The following is a 27,411-nucleotide window of genomic DNA, read 5'->3' as shown; positions in this document are numbered from 1 at the left end:
AAAGGGTCCCAAAAGTAGGCAACAGAGTCAGAGACAGCCCCAGCTCCCACTGTTAGGAGTTCCACAAGGAGACCACGTTACACAGCTGCAAATTAGCAATTTTATTCTCCACATTTTACAGTTCTTATTGAATATATTTTCAGATATAACGTATCTATTGGTACTGGGTTCACCAAACTTAGGGACATTAGCATGGCCATTTGAATTAGACAATGAAAGCCTCTTCAATAAAAATGAATAATGAATGAATGAATGTATAAGCAAGCACATTTGAGACTTGGGCTTTCAGGAAATCTTAACAGTATCAGTAGCCTGACCTAACTGTCTTCTCACTGGAAATGTATTGTAATAGTTGTATTAATTTTATTAATGAAACATTTACAATGAAGCATCAGTTTGAGTTGGGTTTCCAGCAATGGAAATATGGCAATGACATAAAGGTCTGGATGCAGGTGACTCAAGGAAGATGAGACAGCAAACGGCTGGTCTCTGAGATGGGAGTGAAAGAGACTTCAATTAGAAAATGACACAGTCAGATCCACAGTCTGCCTGTAGCATGGAAAGTACACAGGGAGACAAAAGTGGGAGGCAGACAACCTTTTATTTATTTGTTTTAGATTTATTCACTTAATTTATTTGTGTTTTGCCTGCATGCATGTCTGTGTACCACATGCATTCCTCATGTCTGCAGAGGCCAGAGGAGGGCGTTGGATCCCCTAGAACTGGAGTTATAGATGGTTGTGATTTGCCATATGGGTGATGGCAATTAAACCTGGGTTCTCTGGAAGAGCAGCCAGTGATCTTAAACACTGAGGTATCTCTTCAGCCCCCCTTTCTTATATGGTTTTCTGTGTATTTTTTTCAAACAGACAAATAACCTACCGGCACAGGTTTATTCTAACGTCTTGATTGTTACAGGGAGACCCAGAACATCATCCTAAGTTCTCAAACCCAGGAGGTCTGACAGACAGACTTACAGATGCGACTTCCTTCTACATATGTATCATAACACGTATCAGCAAATCCCAAACAAAAATGCAGCCTGTTCTAGAAGCAGTGGCATATGTAGGGTTACTAGAAACACCCCTGTCTTTTTCCGTTGAGACTGAGAGGAGACAGCGTATGTGTCCCTCAGGCCCTGCCTGTTTGTTTCTTTCCCACATTGAACAGTGACCAAATAACATAAAAGGGCATGGAGACAACCTCTTGGACGTCCCTTCTTTCTCCACTTGTCATTTTTGCCCCTCTTGTAGGTTTTCCGTGCATCTGTCCAGCATACTTTCTTCTTTCTGTTTGGCCTGATTCCCAAGATTAGGTGAGTGCTGCTCTTGGAATGGGTTTGACTGCAAGTAGGATTTGGGGAGAGAGAGCGAGTGAATGAAAAGCCCACTGCTCCATGATTTAGAAGCCATGAGCTGGGCACGAGAATGTTCTTCCTTAACCAACATCCCTGTTATAAACTGAGGCCTCATCTCTAGTGCTTGTGTTATTGCTTCATTGAATGGACGTGTAAACAGATGAACAATTATGTAGCTGAGCTAAGTATGGCCATACCTGGTGTTCAGGCAACTTCTGTGTGGGGACACATAGGTAATCTAAAAAGCAGAGGCAAGTGTTCAGGAGGATGTGTATGCCCAGAGGTGTACATGTTAATTTTTTATCCAGTGGTCTTTTTCTGCCTTCATTCAATAGCTAATGATAAACATTCATGATGAAATACATACGATCTGACAAAGAAGCAAAGCTTACTACAATCTGACTGCGCTCTAGAGCATGTATTTGGGAGGCATGTTTCATGTTGTTATAAACCAGAAGAATTAGAGGAGTGAAGAGCCTAAGAACTATAGATTTCAAATAGTTTTCCAAATTCACATGACTAATAGCTTGGAAGCGGGATTAAAGTTAATTATGGAGCCTGGCTTTCTGTCTCCACAGCACACACTCTGTACCAATATTTTTTTCATGATGTTTTTGGCATGTCTGCATGTATGTTTTATAGTTTTGTAACATTTGACGTATCTGATGAAATTAATACTGACTATATGACTATACCACTGACATGGTATAAATAACTCCTTTATACCATGTAATAGCCAGTTCTACCTTGTTCACATTTAAATTTCCTCAAGTGCTTTCTCTGTCTTTTCTTTTGTTTTACTAAAATAAGAAATATTTATTTATTTATTTGTGTATGTTTGTGTGTGAGCACGAGTGATGTGGTGTGCATGTGGCAGTCAGAGGGCAGCTTGCTGGAGTCAGTTTTCTTCTTCCACTCTGCAGATCCTGGGAACTAAACTCAGGTTGTCAGGCTCGGCAGCAGGCTCCCTCATCTGCTGAGCCATTTCATTGACCCTCCTTTCTTTTTTCTTCTCTCTCTTTCTTTGGAGAAGGTGTAACGTAGTTCCAACTGGTTCTGAACTTCCTGTGTAGAGTGATGATGGTGAACTTCTGATCCTCCTGCCTCCACCTCCTGGGTACTGGGATTATAGTCCTGTGCCACCACCCCTGGTTTTATGTGATTTGGGGATCAAACCCAGGACTTCTTACTTGTTAGTCAAGCAAGTACTCTACCGAGTGAGCCATATCCCCAGCCCCAAATGCCCTCTCCTTCTATGTTTTCAGCCTTTAGATTTGACATAGAAGATCCTGAAGATCTTTTTGTTTTATTTCATTTTGTGTAATATCGTGTTCTCAAAATGCAGGAATCTAATCTTGGCATAGTGGAAGATACTTGTAATTATAACACTTAGGCAGGAAGATCATGAATTTGAGGCCAATCTGTGTTTTTGTTTTTTATGGAGTTTAAGATAACACTGCTCTACACAGTGAGACACTGAAACAAACAAACAAAGGAACAAAACAAACAAATAAGCAGAGAGACTATTTTTTTAAAAACATCTCCCTCCACCTTCTCCCTCTCTTCCACCGTTTGGCTGTGAGGTGAGTTCTTATTTGGAGGTAATGATGAGTGGAAAAGCAAGCAGGCTTGCCTTCAAATTCTGCCTCCCGTTCCTGCCTCGACTTCCTGAAACCTGGACTTGTCACCTGAACAATCCCCTCTCTCCATTACCTTCCATAGCTTTTGGTCAGGTTGTTTCATCACAGCCGCAGAAAGGAAAGCAGAACAAACCAGGATGGTGACCTGCAGATGAGAGAGAATGCAAATGCAGATCTGGGTTTTGCTGAGACGCAATCACACTGGCTCTCAACCTCCCCAGTGCTGCGACTCTCAATCCAGCTCCTCATGCTGTGGTGACCCCCACCCACAAAATTATTATTGTATTTTCAGTTTTACTTCATTACTGTAATTTTGCTACTGTTATGAATTGTAATGTAAATATTTTTGGAGATAGAGGTTTGCCAAACGGGTTGCTACCAACTTGTTGAGAGTCGCTATTCTATCACATGTCCCTTTGGATGGTGAAATCTTTGTTTTGGACAAAAATTTTAACCCATAGTGTTACTAAACCCAAGAATCAAGATATATACACTTGTACAGTGTACAGTGTGGTGGAAACTAACTCTCTTCCCCTTCTCTTATTTTTAAGTAAAGGACCCCTGAGTAACATCTATCAGGGGCCTTTGTAATTTAAATTTTAGTTACATATGTAACCCAGCATCGTGTTGGAACTCAACTAGTATTTACTGATCTGAATCAGGTTACTAGCTATCAATACAAGGTTTTGTCCTCAGAATCTAAGAGCCATAGTCTTTAGGTAGTTTAGAAGCAAATAGTTGTTTGTCTTGAGACATAGATAGATATTCTGCAATGACAGAGTGACCAAGGAAGGATTAACCTATTATATCCACAAAAACTGCAACCTGCTAACTTGTGAAAAGTGTGTCTTATAATCTGGTGATCTACTTCAGAAGACAGTGTATGATCTAGAGTACAGATAATCTGGAAAGCTTCCTAGAAAGCATATACCAATTAGAAGGTAGCTGGAAGAACAAAAGATTTTTCCCTTAGATGGAGTAACCATGAAGTGTCTCGGATGACCTGATGCATTACTGTCATCACTGTCAATCATTAATCACTTTAAAAAGTCATATTGGATGATAAATTGCTTTAGGAATCCATCGTGATACTTGGTTTGAAGTGAAAGTGACTCAAGTGATGCTGAATGTTGTTATTTCTCTGTTCTTAGGGCGTGAGGCTAGGCGACTACGTGCCCTGCCATGATTGCCTTTAATGTGAGCAGTTACAACCCAGGGCCCTTCGTTTTGGTGGGGATCCCAGGCATGGAGCAATTCCATGTGTGGATTGGCATTCCCTTCTGTGTGATCTACATCGTTGCTGTGATGGGAAACTGTGTACTTCTCTACCTCATCACAGTGGAACGGAGCCTTCATGAACCCATGTTTTTTTTTCTGTCCATGCTGGCAATGACTGATCTCATCTTGTCCACAGCTGGTGTGCCTAAAACACTCAGTATCTTTTGGATGGGGGCTCGAGAAATCACATTCCCAGGTTGCCTGACACAAATGTTCTTCCTCCACTATAGCTTTGTCCTGGACTCAGCCATTCTAATGGCTATGGCATTTGATCGCTATGTGGCTATCTGCTCACCCTTGAGATATGCTACCATCTTGACTCCCAAGATTATTATCAAGATTGTTGTGGGCATCTCCTTTCGAAGCTTCTGTATCATCTTGCCAGTTGTATTTTTGTTGACACGCTTACCTTTCTGTAGGACACGCATCATACCTCACACATACTGTGAACACATTGGTGTTGCCCGGCTGGCATGTGCAGATATCTCCATCAACATCTGGTATGGATTTTGTGTTCCCATCATGACAGTCATCTCAGATGTGGTCCTCATTGCCATCTCCTACACGCTCATCCTATGTGCTGTTTTTCGCCTCCCCTCCCGAGATGCACGCCAGAAGGCCTTGGGCACCTGTGGTTCCCATGTCTGTGTCATTCTCATGTTTTACACACCTGCCTTTTTCTCCATCCTTGCTCATCGCTTTGGACACAATGTCTCCCTCACATTCCACATCATGTTCGCCAATCTCTACATTGTTATTCCACCAGCAATGAACCCCATTGTCTATGGAGTGAAAACCAAGCACATCAGAGATAAGGTCATTCTTTTATTTTCTGTCAAGAGCACAGAAAGATGATCTATTGATGAGCATTAAAGGCAGGAGAAATTCATCGTGCATATGCTTTTGTCAACAATGAAAGTGTGGCAGAAATAAAAGAGAATTCTATTTAAAGCAAAAACTGCTTGTAGATGCTTTGTGTAGCAGGCAGGACTATCTGATACATAGCCTTATGGATAAGAAGGAATCCCTGGTGACCTCAGTTGTGTGATATGACACTGACAGAGAAGAAAGAGATGAGGACAGAGTAGAATTAACCTAAATGAAAATTATCATTATGATTTGGAAATTGCAATTGGCACTTCCAATGAAAGAAATGCATTAAAATAAAGATACTGAAGAAAAGAGACTAAATGGGAAAAGTTGAGTGAAAAACCACTCATTTAAGGGATTAGCAGATAGATAATAGGATATTCACAATGATATTCAATCATATGTACTGTAAATTTCATGTTTCTGAATAATTGCCTTTAAATGTGTCCCCCATAACTCTCCAAAGCCCTTTAGCCCAACATAAACAACTGGGTCAGTGTTGGTACAGAGATGGGAAAATTAGTATGCATACCAATGCCAGGGGTGCCAGCATGGCACTGTGAGAAAGCAACTTCTGGGCTCCAAGGTTCATTTAGAATGTAAGCTGTAGATATCTTTTCGGGAGACTAAAACCCTTGAAAATAGGTTGGAAAAAGGGGCTGTAATTCTCACAATGCATGGACCTCAAGCCAATCTACTTAGACACTAAAGTGAAAATTTATTCATGCCAGTCCGAGGACTTGAGTATTTCTGTTCTACAGACTGAACATGCAAATACTCTGAGGTTTAAAAAAGATGCCAAGTCAAAAAAAAAAAAAAAAAAAAAAAAAAAAAAAAAAAAAAAGGCTGGGGGGGGGGCTGGAGAGATGGAGGTTAAGAGCACTGGCTGTTCTTCCAGAGGTCCTGAGTTCAATTCCCAGCAACCACATGGTGGCTCACAGTCATCAATAATGAGATCTGGTGCCCTCTTCTGGCTTGCAGGCATACACGCAGGCAGAACATTGTATACATAATAAATAAATAAATAAATAAATAAATAAATAAATAAATAAATGTTTTTTTGTTTTTTTTTTAAAGATGCCAAGTCTTACTACAGAGATAGTTGCAATCCATGTTTATTGCTGCTCTATACATGATAACTAAGTGTTGGAATAAGCAGATATCCCTCAGTGCATGAATGGTACCATGGTGTGGGGGTTGCAGGGAGGAAAGAGAATGGGGAAATAATGTAATTATATTATAATCTCAAAAATGAAAAAAATTAACTTAAAAAAAAACCCTATGGTACTTAAACAATGGAGTTTTATTCAGTCAAAAACAAAACAGAACAAAACAAAACAAGAAATTTGTAGGAAAATGGAACTGGAAATTACCATATTAAACAAAGTTGCCCAGATTCAGAAAGACACACATTACATTTCTCTCATGTGGATCCCATATTTTAAATGTGTGTGTGTGTGTGTGTGTGTGTGTGTGTGTGTGTGTGTGTGTGTGTGTCGTAAAACTAGAAAGGGGAAAGAGGTCTTTCCTTCCCTTAATTTTGAATTAATTGATTACATTTAAAAAATCCAGCTTACACATGGATGAAGTTCTACAAGGCTTGTTATGAAAGGCAGCCGTCTTACCTTCCCAGCCCATTCCCACCTCCCCAGCCTCTGGTATAGTGTGCTGTCTTTCCTGGTAGTTACATGCTAGGCTCTACATGATGCACTTATATTTCTTTGGGCCACATGCTCTGTTGACACTTTATCCTGGAGGAGAAGCATCAGACTCATTTCTCTCCCTGACCTCCTACTGGAAAAGTGTCTCTGTTCTTCCTTTTTCCTTAGTAGTTACCTTATGATTTTGAGATAGCCCACTTTACTCTGCAGCCCATGCTGTCCTGGACTCACTAGTAGAGTTGGCTGCTCCAATTAGAGGCAATTTTCTGGGGACTGCAGGCCTGGCTTAACAGAATGATTTTAATTTCATGACGGTGTTTGCATACGTCTATGCCATTACGCTTTGTTCTCAATTGTTTTTGGCTCCTCTTATCCTCTCTCCTCAACCTAGTTCCCTATTTCCTCCAGACAGTACCTCATTTTCTGTTTTCCACTGCTACTTTAGAAAAAGAGGTCTTCAGTGGGGGAGACCTGAAGGGTGTAATGGATATGCGTGGTGTGAAAACAGAAGATTGGGCACTGTGGGGAGGAGGAGGGAGAGCTGAAGGAGAATGGAGAGGGGAAGAGGGGGATCCACAAAAAGCATGTGTGGAAATGTCACCATGAAACCCCTCTTGTTTTGTATGCTAATTAAGAAAGACAGAATACTAAAGGAATTAAGTCAGTAGCTTAATACCCTCCAAAGACAACAAAAAGACAACAAAACAGAATAAAATGCAGAGATAGAATCCCTCCTTGTCCCAACAACAACAAGAAAATAGACTCTGGGGCCAGGGGGAGCAGATTCTGGGGACATCCATTATACAAATTTTATTATCTGAAGAGTAGGACCTATACCTTGAAGTGGCTTTCTAAGGCTTGCAGCAAGGAGGTCATTAATGTTAACCTGGCATAAAATCTCTGACATTCTAATGAGCTCAGAATCATGAAAATAGACTAAGTATGTGGGAAAAATATTTAGGAGTTGCAGGGCCTGTTTTTATTGTTGTTAACTGCAGTTGTCTTTTCAAAATTTAAATTGTATAGTTACTATGTTTTTTTTTAAAATTAAAATGCTGTGTGTCTTGCATTAATGATTTTCTGTAGATTAAAAAAGAAAGAACGTAAGGTATAATGTATACGTACATATATCATGAAATGATTAGGTCAATGTAATTGACAGGTCCATCTCTCATTTATTTACTTGCAGCAGGAATATTTTTGGATTTATCTTTAAAAAAACAGTTTAAGTACACAACTTAGTCTAATCACTGTGAACTCACCAGAACTTATTTTTTAATGCCCAGTTCTATATACTTTGGTTTCAAAGTCTTACTTCCCTGTTTACTGCTTCTTGCTACTCCAGTCTCTGGTATCCAGCCTTCCACTCTGTGTCTGTTAGAAGGCTAGTCATCAAAACCCAAGGCCCATCATACTCTATGAGGATTCTGCTTTCTGCACTAAGCTGCTAAGTACTCACAGGCATCAGAATATTTTCTGGCAATTCTTTTTTTTCTGGTAATTTCCATCTTGCTGAGAACACAGATTAGCTAAGAGCTGATATTTTAAAAGCTTTCTGAGGATTCAATAAATAAATATATTCTGAGTTAAGATAACTTGAAAGTACATAGTCTATTCATCCTGGTAGGAACTAAAACCCAAGATTGTTCATTGACACGCACGAATGGTTTCCATGAAAGACTAATGGAGTTACAAGGCAAAACAAGAGAGAGAAGGGACCATTGTGTGTACTGTCTCATTTCCCTCCCACTCTCTGTCTCTGCCCAGCGGCTGCTATTATTTTCTATCTTCCTTCCCAAGAGAATGTGCATTTCTATATTTCTGTGGCCTCTCAGTAATCTTACACAAGCCTTGGCTTTTTATATGTGATCTTAGTTTTTTTTTTTAAAAAAAATTAATTAACTAATCAATTACTTTTATTAGTTGACAATGTCAAACAATGTGTTTTGATCATATTAATCCCCTCCCCAGCTCCTCCCCCTTCCTCCTCCTTCACTTTTTCCATTCACCCAAACCCAACTTTGTGTTCTTTTTTTCTTTTTAACCCATCAAGTCCTATTTGTGCTACCCATATGCTCTTGGGTATGTGCCCATCCACTGGAGAATCGATCTGCTAGAGGCCACATTGTTAAAGAAAACTGACTCCCTTGATCCCGGGCCATCAGCTTCCCTGGGAATGTCAGCTTTCTGACCTTGTAGGGTCAGCACTAGAGGAAAGTGTATGGGTTTGCATGTTGTATTAGCCACTCTGTGTCTTTACCGTTGCTGTTGCGACTTTCACTTTGGATCCATCAAGTGGGAAACTGAGGTTATAATTTTTTAAAATTCCCTCCTCTTTACTGTTTATTCAAGGAGAAAAAAGGCCCAGTTTATCTTCCTGTAAGTTCAGCCTTACAGCCCTACTCATCCATGGCATGGCAGGTTACAAACTTTCTCTTCCATCATCAGATCGTGGATGAAAATCTATGTTCTGTTTTGTACTGATAGGCAATAATTATACAAAAGCTAGCAGGTTAGTTTCTCACACATAAATTGTCTAATCCCGTGTATTTCTTTGTGTGTGAAATCTTCAACTATAGATTTCTATTGGTTTTTCTTCTTGTCATCTGACTTATAAGTGCATGCACAAAATTTCATTATGAGTGGTAACTAAAACCAAGTATGAACTTGGGTTTCTATGGTGACAATGAAAGCCATTAGTTGTTCAAAGTGGGAAATTGTACCACATATGAGGAAAAGGAAGTGTGGTGAACAATAATGTCCATTATTGGCATCTTAGAGCGTCTCCATGTAGATCTAACTGGCACCTAAGATAGGCAATTTGCTCTCAAGTTCCCTTGCCAAGTCATGCAACCGTCTGAGTGCTATGTCAACTCAGGTGAGTTAAAGGTACTTGTCTTGGGGGGAGATGTACAATCTTCAGCACACCAAGAAAGCATTAAGCTTGGAAGAGTTGAAAATACTCAAGGCTGCAGAGTAGTGAAGTTTTGTTTGGAAGTTCAGTCTGGAAGAATAATATCCAGGCTGTTTCCATCAAAATACTTAGTCTCTTTACAGAGCATATGGGACGTCTCTAAGATCAGTAATAATGTCCTGATGACAACTGGCTTTACCATTTGTGTAGAGCAAAGAGAATGTCTATGTGTTTTTGCTGCTCTCACATGCAATGGATCTTTGGGGACCTCTTGGCCCAGTTTCCTTTTCTCCCTAGGTTCTGATGATGTCAAACACTTAAACCTGGGGCCCAGGAAACTCCACAGAGATAGCCTCAAATCTCTGCTAATTCCTTACCAACACTGTACAGCTGAGACCTCAGGCCCACAGGGGCTCGGTGTTCATCACCCCTGAGGAGCTCATAGAAGCCATAAATCCTATTCACTTGCCTCTGCTTTCTCTCAGCTTGCCATAGAAGCATCATTGGGGTTTCTGAGATTCTGGGAACTCCATCAGCTGAATGAGCTAGAGAAGCAAGATCTGAGGCAGAAATTGGTGGATAGAAGATGCCTTTTCCTCATCTTTAACCGAGCTTGAGCTTCCACAGCACAGAGGTGAGAAATCAATGTCCCACGAGCAGCAGCAGTTCATCAGCCAACATCATTCAGACCCTAGACAGGATCCGAGGACTCCTGTAACAAAGCTCCCTTATAATCCCTCCTTGGATCTTTTCCACACTGAGCTCAACACCGAAGGTCAAAATTAATAAAATGGGTTGTTGAGACTTTTCTGTTTTCTCTTCACGGAACCAGAGGAGAGCAGGTTGAGTAAGCTTTCATTGCTGCGTTGCCCTGTACGTGCCCCTTGACATTCTGCGCTTAGCTTCCTGCTGTATAAAGGGCCACTGTTCCCTCACCTTTGAGAATCTGCCACAAAGCATTATCATTCCTCCTCTGTCTCACTGCTTTGTGTCAGAACGGTAAGGCAATGAGGCATGTGAGGGCAATATCCCATGCTTCTCATTTTGTTTAGCAATGGTCTTATAACCAGACTAATCCCAACAGGTTCTATTGCCAAAGAAGGTCCTTTTTTGAAAATGGAATCAAAATATTTTATTCTCCCTTTTAGTCAATTGAACAAATAAGTTCAGACCCATTTGACTGCTCATAATTTTTGTTTCGGTTTCCAACTCATGTTTTATGTTTTGTTTTTAATTTAAGGTATTATCAAAAGACTATCACGCCGGGTGGTGGTGGCTCACACCTTTAATCCCAGCACTCGGGAGGCAGAGGCAGGTGGATCTCTGTGAGTTCGAGGCCAGCGTGGGCTACAAAGTGAGATCCAGGAAAGGCTCCGAAACTACACAGAGAAACCCTGTCTCAAAAAAAAAAAAAAAAAAAAGACTATCACATGTGCACACCAAGAGTGCAGTGGAGAGGGTCTCTGAAGGGTAGATTCAAGGAGTAAGGAAAGTGCTGACGGCAACGACAATAACGTTCATTGTGTGCTGAGTATTCTACATTATAGGCACTGTTGAGCCCTAAATAATTATGTAATTTTTGATTTATGATTTGTTAGGCTTGAACCTAGGATCTCTTACAAGCTAGATGAGTGCTTTACCACTGATCTATGTCCCCAGTTCTTTAGATTCACAACATTTTACATATATACACACATATATATCTATATGTGTGTATATATATAATATGTATATATCTCACTCCTTACAAAGTCACACACAGAATAGATGCATTTATGATTATCCTCCTTTTAGAAATGAGTACATGAAGACAGAGGAACTGAGGACCTTGTGTACAGTCCCAGCTTTTGAGGGTCAGGAGTAGGATCTGCACCTAAACACCTAAACAGCTTGCTCTGAATTTTGTCTTGTGCTGAAATGAGAACAGACAGGAACAAGAGAAATATAATTTGGTGCTGTATTTGCATCCTTACTTCTTGCAAAATTGGGTGAGGACCCATAATTGTATGAAATCAGGGTTCCGAGTTAATTGATGCTACCCAAATCGTAAGAAAACCAGACTGAACAGAGTGTTCCAGTTTATTTCTTGCACCCTTTCCACCCTGCCTTCTTCTGCGCATCGGACTGGACTTCACAAGTGTCTGGTGCTCTGCTCTGCTCAGGAGGGTTGTTACCCTTGTCCTTAAAGCCTCTTAGTCAAGAGTTGGTTCATGGGGCACCTGGAAAGGAGGAGTTCCAAGAACCCAAGGTCATCCCCAAAAGGATCATCAGGAAAAGCAGAAGAGATGGTGATGACCTGGTGGTCTCTGAGCCAGCAGAGGGTAGGGACAAACCTCGGTTCCCAGCTGATTCGTGGAACACCCCTGTCCCCAGGGCTAATGTTGGTAAAGATGAGATCATATGAGTCTGAACAGAGACGCCTTCTAGAAAGGGAAACAGCCAGCCAGACATTCAGAATCTAAGCAAGAGCTTCCAGCAGCTTCCACTAGCCGGAGGGATACTGCTCTCCTGAGGGGAGGGGAACTAGGAATGAGGAAGAAGGAAGAGTACTGGACTGGATCTGGGAGATCTTGTGTGGCCCCAGCTCTACGTGACTGTAGTCTTTCTGTACAGGCGTTTTCTTATCCCAGCAAGCAGCCTGAGATGGTGTGACACGTCTGCAGTAGTGTCTCTGCCACGGAGATGCTGTCGGACTCTGCCACAGTCCAGAGCCAGTCTAGTGCTGGGAGCTAAGGGAGAATAGTGCTACTTCTCGCCTCACTCTGCAAGCCCCTTGCTGAATGGTTTGGAGATGACAAGTTCCCATGTGGGGAGAGGGCGCAGGGCATTAAGAGAACAGAGCAGGCCGGCAGAAAATGAGAAGGGTCCAGTGCTGCCTGCAAAGAGTCAGGCATAGGGCAGAAGTGAGGCTAGAACAGTAGTTCAAAACCTTGGAGTCACCCAAGACCATCAGAAAACAGATATCTTTACAATATGATTCATAGCAGTAGCAAAATTAAAGTTATGAAGTGTCAATGAAAATAATTTATGATTGGAGGGTTGTGACAATGTGAGGAACTGTATTAAAGGGTCACAGCATTAGGAAGGTTGAGAACCACTGTTCTAGAGGATGTGAGGAGAGTCCCCAGCTTCCATCTCCCCATCTTCACTTGCTGTGTAGAGGGAAATGGAAGGAGAAGTATGTGCTGTGGTTATGAAGGGTCTAAAGCAGTTGTCCTTGGAAAGGTGCCAACGGGATGTGTGCTGGTAGGGCCCTCACCCTGAGCACAGGACTTTGTTAAGAGGCCCTTGCCTGGTTACAGGTTGTGCTTACCCTGTGGTGTGGGGACAGGCATTCCCAGCTACTGAGGGAGTGATAGATTATGTTCTTAGTAGTCTGCTCTGTGTAAGGGAGCCCAAGCAGGGTGTTCTCAGCATCCAGAGGAATCAGGGGAGGGGGCTAGGCCCCATGACTTGGCACACACAAACAAAAAAAATCACCAGAAGGAAGCTCTGGTTCCTGATCAATGACTCCCATGTGGGAAGTCTAGTGTGGGTTTTAACCTGTTCCATGGGAGGCTGTGTGGATGAGTGAAGGCCCTGGAAGTAGCTCTGTTGAACTTGACAGCTCTGTTAAACTGTTCTCTGGTCACCTGCCCCGGGTTCTTCAGTCTGCAGGTCAACAGTCTAACAGAGCAGCCTAGACTGCCAGCTTGGACCTTTCAGGAAACTGAACGACCAAACTGTGGTCTTTAGGTAGAGCGCAAAGAATCCTAGCCTGTAGTTCTTTCCTCCAGGCTGCTTTGTGTGGTGTGTGTGGTGTGGTGTGGTGTGGTGTGGTGTGGTGTGGTATGGTGTGGTGTGATGTGTGGAGTGGTGGTGGTGGTGGTGTGTGTGTGGTATGGTGGTGGTGGTGTCTAAGGTAGCCTATGGTGACTTAAAATTCATAGTCTTCCTGCTCAGCCTCCAAAGTTCTGGGATTACATGTTTGTATTATCATCCCTGACCCAGGTTTATCCAGCATGCTGGAGGCAGAGGCAGGTGGATTTCAGTCAATTCAACACTATCGCTATCCAGGGCTATGTAAAGAGATCTCCCTCCCCCAACATGGTACCCTTCCTCCAGCACCACCATCTTCATCCGATCACCCACTCCACTCTTATGGAGACACCCAGCCCCAGTCCCTTCCACTGCTACCCCAAACCTGATGATCTTTATTCTTAGTGGGCACCAGATTTCCCAAAACTGATTCCATAGACTCCAAGGAGAGAGGAGACAGAAACCACAATGTTGGATTTGAGGAATCTCAGATGTCAATACTGATCAAAGAAGGAATCACATTCTACAATATCAGGTACTTAGAGCTGTGGTGGAACAGAACTAGAGGGGGAGATGTCATGGGCAGCCGGAAAACATCCTGTTCTGAGTGGGAGGGATGTAACATTTGGGAGAGTGGATATGAACTTACACTCTAGGAAAAGAATCATGGGCCTGGAGCTTCACCTTAGCATTTGTCAGTGAATGGATTAGAAGAGACACATCATGTCTCCTTCATCCTGACCATTGTGATGTGCATTTCCCTGGGGGTGTAGAAGACATAGTCTGCTACCTAATAAGAATGCCTTCCCCACAGTCCTGGGTTGATGCAGGAACATTCTATTCAGAGGATTAAGGACACTCAAAAGTGCATGGTGTTTAGGCAGATGAGATTTGACTCAAACCCTACCTCTTCTGTTTACCAACTGTGTGACTGCATGTCTGTTAATTGCTTAGATGCCAAATTCTTTGCTCCATCATGTGGAAATGCTAATAAACCCTCAGTACTGTTTGGAAACCCATTGCTCAGCATAGCAGTCCATGGCATAGTGATCTGCAGCAGCTTACTTCTTCCCTTCCCTCCCCTAACCGTAACCTCACCAAAGTCTCTGGAGAACTACAGTTGCCACTCACAGGCTTCCTTTATGCCCTGCAGGGACAGAGCCAGGTAGAAGCAGAAGATGGAGCTGGATCCTGCGCTGCTCAACTTCAATCAGACACTTTCTGGGCCTGGGCCCTTTGTCCTGCTGGGTGTGCCAGGACTGGAGCGCCTGCATGCCTGGCTTTCTGTGCCCGTGTGCCTGCTGTATCTGGCATCTTTGGTAGGGAATACACTTCTCCTGGGGCTGGTGGCAGTGGACAAAACCCTCCGGGCTCCCATGTACCAGCTTCTGGGGCTTCTGGCAGCTGCTGACTTGATTCTGGCCACATCCACGGTGCCTAAAGCTCTAGCTGTGCTCTGGGGCTTGTCAGATGAAATCTCCTTTGGGGGCTGCTTAGCTCAGCTCTTTGTTGCTCATGTGGCCTTCATTGCTGAGTCCTCAGTGCTGCTGGCCATGGCAGTGGACCGCTATGTGGCCATCTGCCAGCCTCTACGCTATGGGGCTTTGCTGAGCCAGCGTGTGGTGGGTATAGTGGCTGTAGCAGCTGTGACTCGTGGTGCCTGTGTCATGGTGCCCCCTGTGGTCCTTCTTCAGAGACTCCCTTACTGTGGGCATCGGGCCTTGCCTCACACATACTGCGAGCATATGGGTGTGGCTCGTCTAGCATGTGGTGACACACGTCCCAACATCTGGTATGGACTGGCTACCACACTGCTCTCTCCAGCCCTGGACCTAGGGCTCATAGGTGCTTCCTATGCCCTCATACTCCATGCTGTCTGTCGCATGCCATCTCCTGGTGCCCGCCACAAGACCTTGGGTACATGTGGGTCCCATGCTGGTGTCATTATTCTCTTCTATACACCTGCTCTCTTTTCCTTCCTGGCTCACCGATTTGGCCACCACACAGTTCCTGGCCACATCCATATTTTATTGGCGAATCTCTATGTGGTAGTTCCTCCAGCACTTAATCCTGTGGTCTATGGAGTGCGCACAAAGCAGATCACTCAGAGGCTTAGGCATTTGCTTCAAAGAGTTAGAAAGGTGGGCACTGACAGTCGAACCACCCCACACGCTCTATCTGTGTGAACCCAAGTGTTGACATCATCTGCCATCAGGTGGTGCTATGACCACACTACCTATTCCAAACATGTAGGCAGGCAGAGTACACCAAACTGACCTCTCCCTACCCAGCTCCACCTGTACAGTCTACTACTTACAGCTCTGTTTTGACTTCCAGTGACAAGTTGCAAAAATCTAGAAGAGTTTAGGCCTTTCAGTGACACACAAGGAGGCCCAGGACACATCCACAAGACTACAATCTTTTTCCATCAGTCTATGCAAAGTCAGACTGGTCTGATGTGGCTCTGTGTGGGACCTTTGTAAGGTAACTGGTACTAAGCAAGAATTCCATGTCTGCTGAAGGGATGAAGACAGGAGGAGCTGGAGAAATAGTAGAGTGTGGATAAAGGAACGGAGCTTTGGAAACTTGGTTTTTGATCTGGGTGGTTAATACCTTGAGCTCTGGAGAGCTGGGGGTGGGGGGCAGTACTATAGCTGCCTCCCCAGGAGGCTTCCTATTTCTGATCAGATTTTGAGGGAGCTCCTCCTGTGTCATTTGCTAGATAAAGTTGCTATGATATGGGAAAATGGCTACACTCATGCTGTCATGCTTCTTACCCTGGCTGTTCTCCTACTCAGGCTTCTTTCCATCTGTTCTTCCATAAAACATAGATCTAGTGATACCCACTTGGACCCTGAGCCCAGATATCTTCATATCATGTGCATATTTGGTTTTAGAACCAACTCCCAAGATAACCAGAGACTGTCTTTTCGACCTCTGTGATTCCTGGATGAAAAGGTCAGGATCTAGAACTTGATAGAGAATGAATCTCTGGTTTTGGGTAGGGAGCCAGACAGTAAGAATCTGTAAACCAAGATAAAATGTAACCTTACAGAGAAGATTTTCCTATATTGTGATGTAATGTAATTCCTCAGAATTATATGTATGTCAGTTCTTGAAGCCTTTCTAGAATAGGAAATGGAAACTTCACGTGCCTTTTTAAAACCAGATGTACATCACAGGTAGACTCTCAAAGGATGAGTGAGTATTCAGAGGGCCTTGGTGCTAAGTGGCTACAGTATCTGGATTTAAGGGCACTGTGAGAAGTAAGGAAGCAAAAGTAGACATAGCTAGTAGTGATAGATACCAACCTTCTCAATAGAAATGGAATGATAAGCCCTTCATGGAAACCGTCCTGGGAAATGTAGTATCTCCCAGGCACATAGCAATGGGAGACTCCACATTGCTTGAGAAGTAAGTACTCAAGTAAGATGACTGAGGAGAAAGAGAGGGAGAGGGAGATTTAGGATAGCCAAAAGTGAGAGCCCTGAGCTGTGATTTCTTATCTAGGCCTTAGGAACCAAGCTCTTCCTTTTCTATAGGAATATCTGCTTGAGAGGCTAGAGAACTTGAGGCTTGGTAGCCTCCTGTTGTTGGTGGCATGGAGGCTTCTTAGAGCACAGGCAGCAGAGGCTGTGGACATTTGGAGTAGGTAGATTAGGAGAGCATTGGAGGTGAAGTAGAATGAACACGTTTGGAGTACACAGGGTGGTGGAGGAGGCATACTGCTAAGGATGAGGGAAGGTTTGTAACAGGGCAAAAGAGTGCAGTGTTGCTTAAGCAATCCCCCCAGGGGCACACTTTGGCCCCCATCCAGGGACACGATTAAGTGGTTAAGTAAATGGCTTCTGTTCTTAGATTGAACAGGTTAGGTTGCATTTCCTTCTAGAGCCTTCCTCTCCCTGAAAGTTGAGGAAAAGACCATAATCCCCCTTGAAAGGGGCCCATCCCAAGGCCCCTCTGGATGTCTCAGGTTTGCTTTAATCTATTTGTATAGGAGGGCCTGGCAGGGTGGGAACACATCTCTGGGATGGATGAAGTCAACCCTGTTTTCATAGAGGAAACCCACTTCCACCCATGTTTGAAGTTGCCAGTTTTTTATGACCCCCTTTCCTGCCCTTCAAGACCCTCCACATATCTTAGCTCTTTAGATGTTGAAATCTTTGTCTCCTCCTACTGAGACTATTCATTTGCAATGAAGATAAAAACTCAGGGGAGCCTAGGGACTTACCCAATACCTACAGTTGGACCAAGATGCAGCCTGAGCCAGTTCTTTTGGCCTCCTTTCTACTGCTGCTGCCCCTGGTGCTTCCAGGACAGCCTCAGGTACAGGCAATGGGTGAAGGCATCATGTAGGAGAGAGAGAATTCTATGTTTTGGGCTGGCCTCTTTTTCCATTCTCATTTTGTTCAAGAATTTCTAGGTCCCTGGCAAGAATGAAGATAGAGAAAACTGGAGGAGGAGAAATGAAGGATGGGACACCATTTTGCTGATTGTCCTTTGGGTAGTATGGGCATAGGATGAGAGAGGAGAAAGAGAAAGAAATACAGAGGGGAGAGAGAGAAAGAGAAATACAGAGTGGAAGAGAGAGAGAGAGAGAGAGAGGAGAGAGAGAGAGAGAGAGAGAGAGAGAGAGAGAGAGAGAGAGAGAGATTACAAGTCTTTGTTTTCAACCAAACACAGGGCATACTCTTCCTGTGATAAAGATGCTGGTGAGCCCAAGGCATTATAGATTAAGTGGCTTTATTTTAGTTTCTGCCTAAATCTAAATACTATTGAGAGTGAGTTTTAGGCTGAAGACATAGCTATAGTAAGCTATGGGCATCAGACATAGGTCAAAAAGATATAGGGAAGGTAAAGATTCTCAGAGAAGTACAGGGACCATTTGTAAACCCCAGCTGGTACCGTGGGCATAATCTAAAATTTAGTAAGGAGTTTTTAAACAAGTGCTGGCTTATTCAGCTTCAAAACAAAATGGAGAAAGAATTAATGAATTATAATAACACATCTAAGTGATTCTAAGCAGGCAGGCACTGTCTTAAGTGCTCTACCTGTTTTATCATATCCATCTGTCTGTCTGTCTCTATATCTCTATCTTTATCTATCTATCTATCTATCTATCTATCTATCTATCTATCTATCTATCTATCTATCTATCTTCCATCCATCCACCTACCTACCTATTTTAAAGTAAAACAATAGGGAAAATGCCACAATTTCTATCACTATCCACGTCAAGGTACTGGGATACAGAGAGATTACATATGCAATGTTGAGAAAAAATAGGAAATATAGTTCTAGAATCAGTAGATTTGAACTGGATGTGAGCCAGTCATGTTATGCAAGGGTAAGAAGAATTCAGCTTATGTGTCTCTTAGCCATAGAGTCGCTGGCCTCTTGCTCTGGCTACTGAGACAAGGGAGCTCCCTCCTGCCCTTACCTTCTTGGTTATGCTGACCCACCCCATCATAGTTAAGAGCTGCGTAGTTGCCTTTGATGTAAGAGCACAAGACCTGGAATAAATGCCAAACTTTGAAGAAGCTCTCAGCCTTGTCAGTTATTAATTATGTGATTTTGTAAGATTCTTTTAATCTCAGACCCTTGTGATTTTTCAACTGCAATTCATGGATCACCACTCACCTTATGCTATGTTCTTGTGAGTGAAAGATCTGGATCCAGACACGGATTCCTCCTGCTGCTTCCCTTAATGCTTCCCTTAATGATTAGGAACTCTCTCCACCTGCTTTCTTCAGGAGAGGCTGAGGTTGTGGAGGTCTGCTAAATCCCAAGAGTGGGGTCTTTGTCAAGAACCGAAGTTCCTTAAGCCTGCCTCAGGGCTTTTCTGAAGGCCAGAAAGCATTGCCTTCTGCCACAGATAAAGGAATTCTTGGCAATCAGCTATGTGGAGTGTAGTTATACCCATTCAGTTCATGATACAGGGTGAGAGTGGCCAAATAATGGAAGCTAGAAGGGGACTGAAACTTCAATTCTGGCAAATTAAAAGTAGCTCAAACTCCCAACAGAGAAACCTCTAGGCAGTCAGTAAGATCCCCACATGCAAAGTGTTCTCCATCATTCCAGAGCGGGGCTGGCCTCTTTTCCTGCCTCCCTTTTGCAAACAGCATGTGGTGATCCAGTATGCTTCACTGCCCTCAGTGTGCCTATGACCCTGCTTTTGCAGCTGGTGAGAAGTACACTGAACTCCGTGGATGAGAGTGGCACTTTGCAGTGTGTGGTTCATCTGCCCAACAACTCTATCTTCCTGCAGCAGCTGGAGCAGCTACAGAGCACATTACAGGATCTCATTGGCAAGTATGAACAGCAGCTGTCCAGGGTGAGTGCTGGAGCTTTGTGCTGGAGTGGAGGCAGTAGGTTTGTAAGTGCATCTTTTACTGGCTTCAGTTTAGGAACAAGTCTATGGTGATGATCCCTATCTTTGAGATCAATTCTTAGCATCAAAGGGAAATTTGGTACTATTCTTATGGTCTTCAATAGCAGTAACAGTAAAGCATGGCTTGTAGATGTTTACAGGAGCTTCTCACATTAATAGATAAGATAGTGGTTGTAGATCCATTGAAAAACAAGAGTGTGAAAGACAGACACATATATAGTCTAATCAAAGGACTGAAAGCAGGATGATCAATGTGGAGGAGCAGAGATTTGTGTTAGGGAACTGAAATAGAAGTGTTGTGTGGAATAGTTGATCTGGAAAGCTTGGCACTGAGCCTATAATAAAGGCAAGTGAGCAGAACTATTATATGCGTGGTCCAGGGTGGCTAATGGTTTAGCAAACCTTACTTGCTGAGCTCCCAGGGAAGCTTAATGATATATGGCCAGACTGGAAGCTGGTATTGTTTATACTTTTACTCATCTAACTAGTCTTAAGGGATGGCTCTAAAGGGTTCTATGAATGATGTAAGTGGAATTTTTTTTGCCTTTAGAAAAACAAGGACCTGAATGTCCTCAGGTAAGAAATAGGGGATAATACTATTTTTAAATAAAGATATAGACATAAGGTGGATATGAATGGATGAGAAGAGTCAGGCTCCTTGACATTTAGAGGAACTATAAACCTATCCTCTCATGACCAGGCCAAAGAGTATGCTTATACCACTGAAGATCAAGACAGCCAGACTCTAGAACTGAGTCACATGCTAGAGTCCAACAATCCCGGTGTCACTATGTCCCAGTATGACAACCCATCCTTCAACCTGCTACGTCTGGAGCTGGAAGGAGCACAAGAGTTGGCAGCCCAGCTTCAGGCCAAGGCAGGTGTCAGTGGGGCCACAGAGCTCCTCCAACAGCTCCAGAACCAGGTATGTAGATAGATTAAAGAGCCCTCCCTTACTCTCACAGCCTTTTGTCTTACCTGGATAGATACCATATTTGACATTTTCCAAAACCTCTTTCTGGAGAAGCCTCCGAACGTAAAAAAAATGTCAGTGTGAGTTGAGCTTGAGGACACCCTGTGATCCACATTCTTGGGATCTCATTCCCTCAGGTCACTAATGCCAGTCTGACCCTGAAGCTTCTGGCTGATTCTGACTACCAAAGCTTCCGTACTCTCCAAGAGGAGGTAGACATCCTTGAGGGCCGACTAAGTGAGTGCGAGAGGGAGAAGGAACAGGAACAGTCTTCCAGCTACTCTGGTCCACCTCTGGCACCCGGTGAGTTCCCAAGACTTTGTTTCTCCATTGACTGGGCCAAATGCATGATTGCTATAATAGATTGAGGGACTAATGGGGGCCAGTAAAGATCTTGATAAAGAATAAGTCTTCAGTTTCCTGATTATACAAAGATTGCTGTCTTCTCATGGACATACCCACATATTCGGTCATTCATACTTCTCATACCCAGGCACATGCACTCATCCCTATTCATGCAAAATCAGTCTATTTATATGATTATGTATACACTTGCATGAGCATGCTCTCTAGCACACATGTGCTAATTATACTTCATACTCTGCTTTCTCTAGGTTATACACATTGTACTTAGCTCATATCTTGCCCACTCACCCCTGTAGGTTCCTGCACTCATGGAGGCCTACAGAAAGTGAGCAGGCCCCTTGTACTGAAGCTCAACTGGAGGGGTTTATCATACAAGGCAGGTGCCTGGGGCCGAGACTCAGCACCAAATCCAACTTCTTCCCTTTACTGGGTGTCTCCTCTGCGTGCTGATGGCAGGTGAGTCCTAGAGGCAAATTTTCTGTGCCTGGGTCCAATCCATATGCACTTTAACCTGGCCCCAACTGGTTTCTGAGTAGCCCTAGCACTGATTCTTTTCTTTGTTTTATGTTTGCTGCTGGGCCGGCCAGTGTAGCCTAGACTTGGCAGATGGCCACCTGGTACTTCCCATGGGACATGTATGACCCATACTGCTCTGCAGTTCTTAATTTTATCATGAACCAAAGTCTTATCCCAACTCAAAGACAAACTCTTCTATATCTCAGGTTTAGAATCCTAATTTTTCTGCTTAGAGCTTCAGATAATGATCCTGGTCAACCTTAAGACCTGCAGTAAAGCTTATACCAAGGACGGTTTTTAATATTGTAATTATGATAAATGACTTCAGATGGATGAACCACTCTTTTTTAAAATTAATTTATTCATTTTATATCCCAACTGCAGCTTTCCCTTCCTCCTCCTCTCCCATTCCCTCCCCCTCCCCTGCATACCCCCCTCATCAATCCAACTCTTCTGTGTTGCTAATAAAGAGGCAGGCCTCCCATGGGCATCAGTAAAGCATGGCATATCAAGTTGCCATAAGACCAAGCACCTCCCCCTGTATTCAGGCTGGGCAAAGCAATCCAACATGAAGAATAGGTTCCCAAAGCCAGCCAAAGCACCAGGGATAGCCCTGCTCCCATTGCCAGGAGTCCCACAAATAGACCAAGTTACATAACCATCATATATATGTAGAAGGCTTAGGTCAGTCCCATGCAGGCTCCTTGGTTGTTGGTTCAGACTCTGTGAGTTTCCATGAGCCAGGCTAGCCCTTTCTGTGGGTTTTCCTCTGACGTCTCTGACCCCTCTGGCTCCTACAATCCTTCCTCCCTCTCCTCAGCAGAACCTTGCAAGCTTTGGCCTCTAATCTCTGAACCTGCCTCCATCGGTCACCGTATGAAGGTGGATGAACCACTCTTAATGATATATAACATAAGGATAATTAGATATACGATAAAACTTCATGAAATAGTATGACTTACTACAGTAGGCACAGATTAAGTGTTTGTAAATGAATGGCTAGATGAGTCAATGAACAGGTGTGTGAGCCCTTCAATAGGCCAGCCTGGCCAGGAAGGTGGGTACAACTTACTCTGGTTAAAGTCAGTGAATGTGGAAGTATGGTGTGGACCTAACTGAGCAGCAAGTCATGGGAGAGAGGAATAAATGTGGGTGGAACCAGCCATTAAAGAGCCTCACTTGAAGCTTATCTGAAAGGTGAACATTAATCATAATAATACTCACCAGCTCCTATTGTGTATACCATAAGACACACCAGCAAGCCTTTACTCTGGCTACTCTCAAGATGCTAACTGGTAGTTTAGAACTTACTGCCCAATGTTAAGACATTAGAATGTTTATAACCTAAGAATGATTTTATTGGAAGCTCCTTGAACCTAACTCTAGAACCATGGTCTACTACAGGGCACTTGCGTCTCGCCGGCACATGGAATGTAGTGCAGCCTTGCTACAGGGGGTTTACATAAAGAATAATCAGCTACACTTTGTTGATTTCTCTTTATGATCAACACTGTACTAAATTATTGTTGAAATTATTAAGGCCACTCCATGTAGTTAAAAGGGAGGTTTATTTTGAGGGGTAACTTACAAGTGAATGGATAGTTTACAGAGTCTGGGAAAGACATGGCAAAGTCCGGCGGTGTTCTCTGGAGAACTCTGCTCAGTCTACCTCCAGTGTCTGGGGTCCAGGAACCAAGAGAGCCTGGCACATCTGGATCCTGGGTCTTCAGGGTCCTCTCTTGGCCCCGCCTTGTAGGCGTGACAGTTACTGAAGCCTCAATGGGGGTTGGAACTTCCAAATCAGAGCTGGAATGGCTACCTACTACACTAAATTTATTATTTTCATCATCTAGGTCAGTTTTCACAATCAATGAAGTTTATCCTTTTGTTATTCCTGTCAGAGTTCACTTATAAGCTCTGTGACTTTGAGGAAAGAACCTAAACTTTCTGAGACCTATCCCTCTAATCTTTGAGAGTAAAATTAGCCTTATATTATGTTTTCAGTATAATTTAATGAGAATGTGCATTTATTTGACAAGCAGACACTGTAGCTATTGCTTTTTAAAATGGTTACTTATTTTGGCATAGTATATAGTAAGTAAAAGATGAACTAAAAATACCATTTGACACCAAAGTCCCTGCTCTTAATTGGCACATGAGGCTTCCCAGTTTTATTTTGTTTGTGTATGTGAGAATTTCACATACAAGTACAATGTATTTTCATCATGTACATCCCTCAATCCCTGACTCACCTCTAATTCTTCCTGTGTGTCCCCCATAGCTCCCTTTAAAATTTATGTCCTCTTCTTCTGTAATTACACCATACACACACACACACACACACACACACACACACACACACACACACCACACACACAGAGTGTATTGAGTCCAATAGTGTTTCCCATATGTGCATGTGTATAGGACTAACTACTTGGTCATGGCAATCTGTTAGGGAGTTTGCCCCTAAGGAAAACAGACTCCTTCCCTCCACAGCTGTAAAGTGCCTATAACTCTCCACCTAGGGCTAAGACCTCATAAACCTTTCCCACATCTATGCTGAGGTGTTTACTGGTCTAGTGCAGGTCTTATGTAGGTGACCATATCATTGTGAGTTCATGGGTGAAACATTCCTGTCATGTCCAGAAGACACAGCAGTACTCCTGGTCCTTTGGCTGTCATACTTAATCTTTCCACCCCTGCTTCTGCTGTGTACCCTGGACTTGATGGTAGGGGTTGTGTTATGGATGTCCCATTTGGGCATGAGAGGCTGATCATTTTCATAGTTTTTTTACTACTCTGGTTACTGCTGTCACTGAATGGTTCTGATGTGGGGGTGGGGCTTGGCCTAGGTACTTTGACTACTACAGGCTGCACAGGTCCTATGATGACCTGTTGCTGCTGAAGCACTACGAGCAGTGGAAGATGGGCTATGGTGACGGCAGCGGCAATACCGTGTACAAGAACTTCATGTACTTTAACTACTATGGCACAAGAGACATGGCCAAGGTGGACCTTTCTTCCAACACCCTAGTGCTTCGACGTCCATTGCCTGGTGCCACCTACAACAACCGCTTCTCGTATGCTAGTGTGCCTTGGACTACCTTCGATTTTGCTGGTGACGAGAAGGGGCTGTGGGTGCTCTATGCCACAGAGGAGAGCAAGGGTAACCTGGTAATAAGTCGTCTCAATGACAGTACCCTAGAAGTTGAGCAAACCTGGTATACCAGCCAGTATAAGCCTGCTCTTTCAGGGGCCTTCATGGCCTGTGGGGTGCTCTACGCTTTGCGCTCACTAAGCACTCGTCAAGAGGAGATCTTTTATGCTTATGACACGACCACTAGTCAGGAACACCACCTCAGCATCCTGTTGGACAAGATGCTGGAAACACTGCATGGCATCAATTACTGCCCTTGGGACCACAAGCTCTATGTTTACAATGATGGATTCTTAATAAATTATGATCTCACCTTCCTGACACTAAAGGAAAAGCTGCCAAGCTCTCCCATTAGAAGGCCTCCTGGGGCTTCAGCTCCATCCAAACCTATCAAGTTCAACCAACCCTCCGGGCCAGGAGACTCTGACTGATCAGGGTACTCATAAAAGTATATTGTCTTTCTCACCTCTAGAAGGACAACTCCTTTAATAACCATCTACCCAAATGATTGAGATACAGTGATTATGTTTCTGTATGTAATTAATATCTCAATCAACACATTAAGGTATTAATAATGGCCTGTAAGGATTCGATTAAGAAACAAAAGACAATATTTGCTAGAGAGGGTTTGGAAAGGGTAACGGAATGCTAAATTATGTGTTTAGCACGCACCAGGCCCTACATTCAATGCTTGGCACAGTGGGTGGGAAAAAACCTCATTATTCAATCCTTGGCATTAAAAAATAACAAAAAAATTAGCTAGAGAAATGTTGCCCCTTTTCTGATGTTTGGGCATCATGCTTTAAAACTTACCAGCATAGTTCCTAGAGTTCTAGAATTTAGTGACCTTTCATTCTCAGGGTCAAGTTGAATGCATCTGATTCCAGTATAGAAGATCCATGGAAACTGGTATTGAGAGTGGGGTGCAGAAGTTCCCGTCATAACTCCACACCCCTGAAATGTTGTGCAGAGAAAGGGAGGTAGAATATGGGTCTGAAGATGAGTTCTTCACTGCCCTCAACCAGTCTCAATTTCGAGTAGAACCGAAAGATGCACTTAGGCCCGACCCTGGTCTAGGAGGTTAGCAACTGGATTAGGATAAGTAGCATGGGATGTGGTTTGGAGTGTGGATGAAGACATTCTCAATAAAGACCTGTTGGTGTGATTGGATGAAGTCTCCTAGCATGTTTGTGCTTTCTTTCCCCTCTTCAGTGCCCTGAGGACATGGGTGAACTCTCTGTGTGTTCCTTATCTGACTACACAATGCTCCCCTCTCTCTAGGCAGCTACATAAACACAGATTCCCAAGCTGTCCCAGTCATAGAGGATGCATGCAGTTTCTTTGTGTGTTATTCACAAATGAATTCTAGAACATGTATACTTTCGATTTGTATATGTAATAATTCTACACTTAAGTATTCATGCAGATATCTTAACTTGTCCTCTAATAATTTGAGCTTCCTAAGAAAAACAGTCAAACACTAGCTCCAAGAATCTGGGATCCTGAGAATCTTGCCATTTCTCTTGCTGGAGCCTGTTCCCCTTAGGAAATGCAGTGCTAACCATCCTCACTGCTACCACTTGGTCTGGAGGTACCTGACCTCTTTGGTGTTTTCAGCTAAGACTGAGCAAAGATCTTGAACTCAATCACTCAAAAAACCTGTTATGATAGTATATAGAGAGACCAAGACATGTAAATTATGTGAATAAAAAGTGTGCTATAGTAGGGCGGTGGTAGCGCACGCCTTTAATCCCAAGCGCTTGGGAGGCAGAGGCAGGCGGATCTCTGTGATTTCAAGGCCAGCCTGGTCTCCAAAGTGAGTTCCAGGAAAGGCCCAAAGCTGCACAGAGAAACCCTGTCTCACACACACACACACACACAAAAAAAGTGTGCTGTAAATAGCAGCCTATTCACCTCTACTTTGGGGGTTTCCTTACAGAAAGCCTCCTTGACCAGTTCTACCCCTAATTCCCAGAGAAGAAAAAAAAATCTTTACCTACTTCATGGGCACATTCTCACTTAAGTCTAGAATCCCACAGTCTAGATCTCAGAGGAAAATGTGGCTTCCTTTTCACATTTTCACTTTTGTTTCATCTTCCTTCCTTCCTTCCTTCCTTCCTTCCTTCCTTCCTTCCTTCCTTCCTTCCTTCCTTCCTTCCTTCTTTCCTTCCTTCCTTCTTCCCTTCCTTCCTTCTTTCTTTTTTTAAAAACATAATTCTTTATTGATTCTTTGGGAATTTCACATCATATACCCCAATCCTGCTCACCTCCCAGTCCCTCCATATCTACCCTTCACCTCTGCAGCATGTCTCCCCAGAAGAACTCCCACCCTCCAAATTAATTAAAAAACAAAATAAATAAAAAAAAACACCTTGCTCCTCAGTCTTTCCAACACCTCTTCATTCATTCTAGTGGTATCAGGAGTTGCAATGTGCCACACAGTACACCCTTTTGTTCAATCAGCACCACCCTTAAAATGTTCGTTACAAT

The 27,411-nt window shown here is 43.3% G+C and overlaps 3 protein-coding genes across 3 annotated transcripts; all 3 read left to right on the top strand.

Annotated features, from left to right (window-relative positions):
* The first annotated feature begins 1,275 nt into the window (after positions 1–1,275).
* LOC102908771 (olfactory receptor 52H1) lies at positions 1,276–5,130 on the top strand. Its single transcript, XM_006979021.2, has 2 exons — positions 1,276–1,315; positions 4,149–5,130. Exon 2 carries the CDS (start codon positions 4,180–4,182, stop codon positions 5,128–5,130), a length of 951 nt encoding a protein of 316 aa, XP_006979083.1. The 5' UTR covers positions 1,276–1,315; positions 4,149–4,179.
* A 9,566-nt stretch (positions 5,131–14,696) lies between these two features.
* LOC102904553 (olfactory receptor 52D1-like) lies at positions 14,697–15,704 on the top strand. The gene has a single exon (XM_006979092.1). The coding sequence runs from the start codon at positions 14,697–14,699 to the stop codon at positions 15,702–15,704; it is 1,008 nt and encodes a 335-aa protein (XP_006979154.1).
* A 1,995-nt stretch (positions 15,705–17,699) lies between these two features.
* On the top strand, positions 17,700–26,091 carry LOC102908459 (olfactomedin-4). The gene is made up of 6 exons (XM_015997703.3): positions 17,700–17,844; positions 19,700–19,852; positions 20,610–20,834; positions 21,020–21,185; positions 21,545–21,704; positions 24,617–26,091. The coding sequence occupies exons 1-6, from the start codon at positions 17,773–17,775 to the stop codon at positions 25,350–25,352; spliced, it is 1,512 nt and encodes a 503-aa protein (XP_015853189.2). The 5' UTR covers positions 17,700–17,772; the 3' UTR covers positions 25,353–26,091.
* The last annotated feature ends 1,320 nt before the right edge of the window (positions 26,092–27,411 follow it).

The sequence above is a fragment of the Peromyscus maniculatus genome, chromosome 1 (genome assembly GCF_049852395.1).
Source record: "Peromyscus maniculatus bairdii isolate BWxNUB_F1_BW_parent chromosome 1, HU_Pman_BW_mat_3.1, whole genome shotgun sequence".
In the NCBI taxonomy this organism is placed as follows: Eukaryota; Metazoa; Chordata; class Mammalia; order Rodentia; family Cricetidae; genus Peromyscus; species Peromyscus maniculatus.
The sequence above is the reverse complement of the archived record's forward strand: the minus strand, read 5'-3'. Positions and strand labels throughout refer to the sequence as shown.

What these genes read in the sequence shown, in the direction of transcription:
- LOC102908459 (XM_015997703.3), top strand. Translation starts at nt 17,773, where the DNA reads ATGCAGCCTGAGCCAGTTCTTTTGGCCTCCTTTCTACTGCTGCTGCCC. An exon ending in TGCTTCCAGGACAGCCTCAG is followed by an intron (nt 17,845 to 19,699) that starts GTACAGGCAATG and finishes CTGCTTTTGCAG; the next exon opens with CTGGTGAGAAGTACACTGAA. An exon ending in TGGTCCACCTCTGGCACCCG is followed by an intron (nt 21,186 to 21,544) that starts GTGAGTTCCCAA and finishes TCACCCCTGTAG; the next exon opens with GTTCCTGCACTCATGGAGGC.
- LOC102908771 (XM_006979021.2), top strand. Translation starts at nt 4,180, where the DNA reads ATGATTGCCTTTAATGTGAGCAGTTACAACCCAGGGCCCTTCGTTTTG.
- LOC102904553 (XM_006979092.1), top strand. Translation starts at nt 14,697, where the DNA reads ATGGAGCTGGATCCTGCGCTGCTCAACTTCAATCAGACACTTTCTGGG.